General features: G+C 45.2%; 1 protein-coding gene across 3 annotated transcripts in view; it reads left to right on the forward strand.

The window, feature by feature from the left end:
- cpne2 (copine II) overlaps positions 1-8,739 on the forward strand; it is a 251,142-nt gene that overhangs the window by 94,007 nt on the left and 148,396 nt on the right. For all 3 annotated transcript variants that reach the window (XM_059992684.1, XM_059992683.1, XM_059992685.1), the window contains 2 exons: positions 3,405-3,491; positions 3,754-3,813. In XM_059992684.1, coding sequence (XP_059848667.1) covers positions 3,405-3,491; positions 3,754-3,813 — 147 coding nt within the window. The remainder of the gene's footprint in view (positions 1-3,404; positions 3,492-3,753; positions 3,814-8,739) is intronic.

Raw genomic sequence — 8,739 nt, forward strand, 5'->3', positions numbered from 1 at the left:
TCTTTCCCCATCTCCCATCTTCATCATCACTCTCATAACTCTGGTTAAAGCAAAAGTCATGCCTGCCATCTCCACTGGCAATAATGATCAGAAGATCTTCCATCTGTTTTGTTGTTTGAGAATACGGGGTCGGACTCTATGCTGGTCCTTGTTTGCGGTTTCATCGTGAGAACATTGGTACCTACCTGAGACACTTGGTTTACAATTGTATCCAAAAGACCCACCTACGCTTTGTGGCCTTGCCTCAGTGTTGACTTTTAGGGCACCATGAAGTTTGTCCGATGAAATTTGGAATAAGATTCAGATAATGAACTGATAATGATGGGTTCTGGCTCAGTAAAAGGCCAATTTCATTTAAACTCATTGGCAAAATACCTCTCGTGATTTTTCAGGTGGAGGCACAATGTCTTTGAAGAGTTTATACTTCAATCAGTGAACAGCTAGCTCAAGTTTTTCGTCCTTCATTTATCGTGAGTGACAGTCGGTATGTGGTGAATCACATTTGCCAGTGATGTAGTTTCCAAATTCATTTCCACTGGGTGGGTGTGTATGATCCATTTGGGTGGAACCTGGAGAGGTCATTTGGTAATGGGAAAAGTGTGTTAATGCGGCAAGTTACACAGGGAGACGAGCCATTCATATGAAGAGCTTTACTGAGATCCACACCTGCACTGTGAGGGTTATTTTTTTTCACTTCTCCAATGTGTTCAACACCATCCGCCCTGCTCTGCTGGGTGAGAAGCTGACAGTGATGCAGGTTGATGCTTCCCTGGCGTCATGGATTATTGATTACCTGACTGGCAGACCACAGTACGTGCGCTTGCAACACTGTGTGTCAGACAGAGTGGTCAGCAGCACTGGGGCTCCACAGGGGACTGTCCTGTCTCCCTTTCTCTTCACCATCTACACCCCAGACTTCAGCTACAACACAGAGTCTTGCCATCTTCAGAAGTTTTCTGATGACTCTGCCATAGTTGGATGCATCAGCAAGGGTGATGAGGCTAAGTACAGGGCTACGGTGGGAAACTTTGTCACATGGTGTGAGCAGAATCATCTGCAGCTTAATGTGAAAAAGACTAAGGAGCTGGTGGTGGACCTGAGGAGGGCTAAGGCACCGGTGACCCCTGTTTCCATCCAAGGGGTCAGTGTGGACATGGTGGAGGATTACAAATACCTGGGGATACAAATGGACAGTAAACTAGACTGGTCAAGGAACACTGAGGCTGTCTACAAGAAGGGTCAGAGCCGTCTCTATTTCCTGAGGAGACTGAGGTCCTTTAACATCTGCCAGACAATGCTGAGGATGTTCTACGAGGCTGTGGTGGCCAGTGCTATCATGTTTGCTGTTGTGTGCTGGGGCAGCAGGCTGAGGGTAGCAGACACCAACAGAATCAACAAACTTATTCGTAAGGCCAGTGATGTTGTGGGGGTGGAACTGGACTCTCTGACGGTGATGTAACACTGAGTGTCATAGGAAGTCATTCCTACCTGTGGCCATCAAACTTTACAACTCTTCCCTCGGAGTGTCAGACACCCTGAGCCAATAGGCTGGTCCTGGACTTATTTCCATTTGGCATGATTAACATTATTATATAATTATTTATGGTTTTATATTGCTTTATTTCTTCACTATTCTTGGTTGGTGCAGCTGTAACGAAACCCAATTTCCCTCGGGATCAATAAAGTATGTCTGTCTGTCTGTCAAATATATTTAGACAGGTATGGACCTAAGGTGAGTAAATAGGGTCAGTGTAGATTTGGGCCAAATGCTTCACATGGGCACGATGGTCTGAGGAATTATATGACCTTATAACACATTGCTGAGGGCTTTTAACAAAGGCAAAGGTTTGAACCCTCTCCAATGTCAACACAAGGAGCCCAAAACTGCTCATCTGGATGGTCATTTGGCTGATGATATCCTGGTTGGATTCTGTGCTATTACTTGTCCTCCAGGCTCACCCTGCAGTACTACTTCAAATATCTGTACAGCTCTTCCTTCAGAATATGCCATTGTTCCTGCCTCAGATATTCCTGGTAGGAAAACATTCCACTCTGCTTATTCATCCACTGGCAAATTTAAATCTATTCTTCCTGTTCCTGCTTCCAACAGGAGACTGCAAATTCCATTCACTGTGTCCACATCCTTCACAATTTTGAATAAAAAGCTCTAATAAATCTCTTGGGCCTAAAACCTAATGAATATATTGGATAAATCTCGACTCTGTTATACCACCTCTAATTTTACTTTCTTGGTATTGTACAGCCTTGTACCCTCATTGTAACTTTAAAGTATTTCCTTAATGAAGTACTGCTTTAATCTGATGGACGTCCCTTAAAATTTAAGGTACTTACTTCATCTGAAGGTTCTGCAGGTCTTTTAGCAGAGCTGGTCTGTACCAATATGCTGGGAAAAGACAGTTATTTGAAATTCTAGCATTTATTTTTTAAGTCTTGGGCTATATCAGAAAAGGAGGTTCCATTGGGCTTCGTGGTAAAAGAATGGCAGAGAGATCAGTCTGGGGGTTTGATGGGGATTTGCAGGACTGGGGAATGGAAGCGCGGGGCAGTGTGATAGAGAAATTCTGCTAAGTGGTCGCCCAGTCTGTGTTTGGCATTTGGCAAGCCTTCGCCACCCTCTCTCAAATGGAACTGGCATTCAGTCTCCCTTCACCCGCCTCCACTCTAGCGTGACCACTATCTTTGTTACCTTTACCCCCTTTTCCTCTTCTCTTAGTCACAGCATGGAAACAACCCAGCACCCATCAGGACCTGTTCCTCACCTTCCCTACAACCTATAGTGAATGTTTAACATGAAAACCCGCATGTTTGGAATGTCGGCAGAAACCTGCACGACCTCAGGTCAAACACGCAGCACGGAGAGTTTGGATTGAACCTGAGACACTGGAAGTGTGAAGGTGCTATGCCACTCACCTGCAAATTAAAGTCTTCTACTTTTATCTCGGATTTCCAGGTGCTGCAGTTTTTTTCCTTTATACTAGCTCCTTATTCTTAAAGCATTTAAAGCAGGTATCAGCTCACCGTAGGCACGTTCTTGGCACCTCGTCCATGTACTTTTGTCATCTGTTTTAATCCCTCTTCTGTTCTCTCTGACGGAATGAGATATTGTAGGCCGGAGTTATCTCCATGACTACCATTTGTACACTGCTTCCTTTCAGTTGACAGAAGATGCCACAGTGAAGGGATGGAGGTGGATGGTTGTGAGACTCTGGATTCCAGTGGGAAAACATGCAGTCAAAATGAGCCATTTAATTCTTTAGAAAACTTATTGTTAAAAGAAATGAATGGTTTCCAGTTTGCAAAGGAGATAGCCCTCAAAGTATTTTTAAAAAGTAACCTTCACTTCTCTTCAACAATCTAAAGAAATTCTCCTCTGCTGCTTTCAGGTAGAATTAGAATGCATTAATTCAAAGAAACAAAAGAAGAAGAAGACTTACAAGAATTCAGGAATAATTGTTATTAAATCGTGCAAGGTAAAACTTACATCTTTCTAAGACGCAGCTTTTTGTTCAACGTCTAATTGCTGGAAAAATTAGCAAAACTATCTATTTTAATAAGATTTCAACAGTCTTAGCACACTAATTATGTGAATAATTTGTGAAGGTTGCCTGCAACAGTGTGACCTGTGGTTATAATAATGTGTAAATTAACTCATTATACAAAAGCTGATAAATTATTTTAAAATATGTAAACGGGACTATACAGATGCTCTTGTTCTGGTTTCATTTACCTCAGATCATCAGGAATTATTCCTTCCTGGATTATATCCTTGGCGGTTGCCAACTGATGTTCACTGTAAGTAGAAGCTTCATCACCTTCCTTCATGCTACCTTGTAAATTTTTGTCAGCAGGCAAATGTGGTATTTTAGTCAGATCCTTAACAACAAAAGAAAACCTTGTTGCTGATCATAAGCCATGAAGTTCTGCCTTTGTTGCTGATAGATCGGCCCTTATTACGGCTTCGGAGCAACCAATAGGTCAGTGAGGTCATGTTACCATGGCTGATCTACTGGATGCTGTTTATGTCTCAGTGACACCAGACACTCCTAAATCTAAACTGCAATTTTTACAGTGAGCAACTAATGTAAAGTATTAATATACAGTATATATATTCAAAACACAAAAATACAACTGCAGATGCTGTGGATCAAAGAATACGTAGACAACGCTGGAAGAACTCAGCAGGTCAGGCAGCATCCGTGAGAAAAGAATAGCCGACGTTTCGGGCCGAGACCCTTCATCAGGAATGGGGGGGAAAAGAGGGCCGAAGCCCAGTAATAGGGGTGGGGGAGGGGGAGGGCCTAGGGTTCGCCAGGTGGAAAACCAATCAGAGGAAAGATAAAGGGGGGAGGGGAGGGGATAAGCATGAAAGAACTGTAGAGATAAAGAAGCAGAAAGTTGAAAGGGGAGAGAGACAGAGAAGGACCTGGGATAGGGGAAGGCGGAGGGGGAGGGAATTACCGGAAATTGGAGAATTCAATGTTCATACCACCAGGATGGAGGCTACCCAGACGGTAGATGAGGTGTTGCTCCTCCAACCTGAGTTTGGCCTCATCATGGCAGTAGAGGAGGCCATGTATGGACATATCTAGATGGGAATGAGAGACAGAGTTGAAGTGGGTGGCAACCAGGAGGTCCCGTCTCTTGTGACAGGTGCTCGACGAAGCGGTCCCCCAATCTGTGTCGGGTCTCGCCGATGTAGAGGAGGCCACACCGGGAGCACCGGATGCAATGTATATATATATTGATGTCCTTTACTTGGTTATGGCAGCCATTTCAACTGTGGGCGTGCCTTTGCGAATTTGAGTCCAGGGTGTTACTGTTTCAGCAACACTTGTGATAGGATGAATCAGATGTTGGGGTTGGTAGGTGGGTGAAGAGACAATAGAATATTGAGCATTGGGGGGGGGTCCAAAGATACTTTCTTGGGAGGTCCCAGTCAGAGGCAGCTGTTGCCCAGTGTCAGAGATTGGGGGCCAGCAGACAGGCCTGATTAGAAGTGTGAGGAATAGAAGAGGCTGAGAGGAGACCAGTGCATGGGGTAGGAGTGTGTTTTCATCATCGGTAGAGTGAAAAGGAGGATTAAAGGTGGAGGTAAGAAAGGAGAGTTTGCCAGAGAGGAACAGAAGGTTGGGGTGGATGAGGTAAGAGGGGTGGGGAGAATGGTTTCAGGAGCCCAGAAGTTTGAGACTGCAGGCTTGAACTTCAGAGAGATGGAGGTTCGAGGGCCAGTGGGAGTGGCAAGTGTCAGGGTCTCGGGAGATTAATGGGCTCGGGCCTCAGCAGAAGTCAGAGCTCTGGGGGTTTCAGGGCCTCGGGATATGGAGGAGTTGGGAGTTTGTGAGGTGAGGTCAAGGGGTGAGATCGGTGGGTGGGGAAGATGTCAGATCCATGTTGAGCTTTTGGGGCCAAATACAGGAAGATATCTTAGTGGGGTCCAGGCCACTGCAGCTATTAAAGTCTAATCGTTCACAGAGTGACCAACAACAGTCCTTGGGAGAATCAGTAGTGCTCCAAAAGAAGTGTTACGAGGAGGCTGATGACACTGAACACACAACTCCTGTTGGGAAGTGTCAGAACAATTTTCTGTGTGACGTGGAACTGCAAAGAAATGTTCATTACCCTGTTTCACTCCAGTAAAACTGCATATTCAATTGAATGGCACGGACGCAAGTAACAGTCGACAATCAATTTCTGACACCGTTTTTGGAAAGAGCCAAGCAACAGTGTTTTCCTTCTGACACAGTATTGAAATGAAGCCTGAAGAGAGGGAATGATGTTGTGCTAAAGTGGTTCTGTGCCAGGGATACCGATTCAGAATCGGGTTTACTGTCACTGCAACGTTGTGAAATTCGTTGTTTTTGCAGCATCAGTACAGTGCAATACATAAAATATACTATCGATAATAATAAACATCTGTTTACATATTATATAATGTGTGGTGTAAAGAGAGAGCAAAACTAGTGGGGTAATATTCACATATTCGCTGACCATGCAGAAATCTGATGGCAGAGGGAAAGAAGTTGCTCCTAAAACATTGAGTGTTTTGGGCTAGATATGATTAATACTATTGGCACTCATTTTGACATGCGACTTTCACAGGGAAACGTGCTTGAGCAAAGCCAATTGTACACCTTTTCCCATGGGTGTGCCCAGATGGCAAGTGTCACAATACTTCAGGGGGCAATAGATTGCACCCTTGCGTTGCTCCGACTCCACATGCCAGTTGGGAGCTTGGCCAACTGGAAATTTATGCTTTCATGACCTCACAGGTGGTATCCGTCCTCCCATTGTCCATCCTTATGTTCAATGCACAGATCATTGAATAATCTCCTTTGTATTTTTAATGTGTTTGAATCCTGCCAGCTCAAATATTAATTGGCTACAACTTTGGGGCTGTTTACCCCATCTGCAAAATACAGTCTTTCTGGCTTCTTATCCCCATTTCCTATCTGTCGATCCACTGGCTCTTTATTGGACTTGCTGTTGAAGTAAAACAAATGCCCAGGACAAGTAAAAGGAGCCTTGATCTGTCGGGCAGTGTTCCGGTGCATCTTCAGACCGTGGTAAATCGTGTTACATCCCCAGAAGCCATTTACCGGGTTTCAAGTAAATCAAAGCCAATTATCACATAACCAAGGGCACTCTCCTGATCACTTAACAAATTTATTTTAGAAGTAATGGCTGTGTTACTGCAGAATAACAGGAATATCGCCTATCATTTGTTATCTTGAAGAGTAAAATTACAAGCTGTCTCAAATCTGAATGTGACATGTGCTTACAGACTTGTCCCTTTACGAGCTGTGGGTGTCTGTGAAATTCTGGCTGCCTCTTTATAAAGCTGTTAGGCTGGGAGGTTTCTGTGCCGTTTCCTTTTTATAGCTCTCCACCTGAAGCCGAGGTTCATTAGAAATTCATAACTGGCGGACTCATTCAGAAAAAAAAGACTCCTGTTTTTATAACTAATGTTCACAGAACTGGCACGTTTTTTCCAGATTACCATAGACTTTCTGACAAGCACGTTACCAGGGTGACTGTCACAACTCACTTCCCGTCATTAGATAGGATGTTAAAGACAGAAACAGATCCACCAGATCAGTTGTTACGATCCACATGATCGTATCCACATCCTCCAGCTCCTCATCATCCAACCTGGGCAGCAAATTGTTCCAGAAAGCAAAGTCTCGTAGATGCTGGTAATCTGAAGTAAAAACGTCAAAGTATTATGGAGCACGATAGGTCAGTCAGCATCAGTGGAGAAAGAAGCATTCATCGCCAAACCGCTGTGTAGTTTGTGGTATGCTGGGGCACAGGCATGTGATGTACCCTCGTCATGGTTGCAGGGTGGACGACAGAAAAGGTATCCTGCCCTCTGGAAGAGTGGTCTAGAGGCTCACCGATGAGTGAGGTGAACCCCAGTGGGAGGTGCTGACCAGAGAGCAACATTTCAGGGGTGATGTCCCACGGGTGGAATCACACTGCAGGAAGAGGTTTCATAATTTTGTGCACTGGTATGGTCAGTAGAAACAGCCAGCAAGAGCTTCTGGCAACAACATCGCAACCGTGCATCCTCGCCTCATGGAACACACAAGTGTCACATGCACCATACACGCATATACCATGCCACACAGATACCACAGCTGCAACATTACCCACTCCAGCCCTGAATGATGGAAGGTCTCTCTGTCTCTGTCTCAGTCATACACATCCTCACTCACTCATTTTCACATACTCACATGTACCTAGATACAGACACACACACACACACACACACACACACACACACACACACACACACACACACACACACACACACACACACACACACACACACACACACACACACACACACACTCACCACCTTCTCCTCTCTCAGAACAGGAGCTGACAGGCCCCGTCAGCGATACGTGTAAGTTGCTTTGAAGTAAAGTGCTAGGGTTCAGGAACTTGACCATCACAGAGCCCAAGGCTGTCGACAGACCAGAGCAATTAAAGATGACAGTATACTCATTGTAATCATTCTTGCAATATCCCTCCTCTCCTTCAACACTCAAAACCCCTTCTGTACAACATGCAGATGGTTCAAACATTGCAAAGAAGTCACAGTGAGCTTTTATTTTATTCCTTTACGGGATGTGCATGTCACCTGCTCAGCCAATATTTATTGCCCATCCCTAGTTGCCCTTGAGAAGGTGGTGATGAGCTGCCTTCTTGAACAGTTCAGTCCCTGAGGTGTAGGTACACCCCCAGTGCTGTTAGGGAGGGAGTCCCAGGGACAATGAAGATTTTCAAGTCAGGGTGGTGAGTGACTTGGAGGGGATTTCCAAGTGGTGGTGTTCCCAGGTATCTACCATTCTCGTCCTTCTAGACGGTGGTGGTCGTGGGTCTGGAAGGTGCTGCTTTAGGAACTTTGGTGTGTTGGTGCAGTGCATCTTGTAGATAGCACACACTGCTGCAACTGTTCGCTGATGGCGGAGGGATTGGATGCTTGAGGAAGGGGTACCAATCAGGTGGGCTGCCTTGTACTGGATGGTGTCAAGCTTGTTGTGTGTTGCTGGAGCTGCACTCATCCAGGCGAGTGGTGTGGATGTTACTTGCCACCTGCCAGCCCAATCCTGGATATTGTCCAGGTCCTGCTGCTTTTGGGTATGTACTGCTTCACCATCTCAGGAGACACGAATGGTGCAGAACATTGTGCAGTCATCTGCGAACATCCCACTT

This window comes from Hypanus sabinus, chromosome 17, assembly GCF_030144855.1.
Source record: "Hypanus sabinus isolate sHypSab1 chromosome 17, sHypSab1.hap1, whole genome shotgun sequence".
NCBI classification, from domain to species: domain Eukaryota; kingdom Metazoa; phylum Chordata; class Chondrichthyes; order Myliobatiformes; family Dasyatidae; genus Hypanus; species Hypanus sabinus.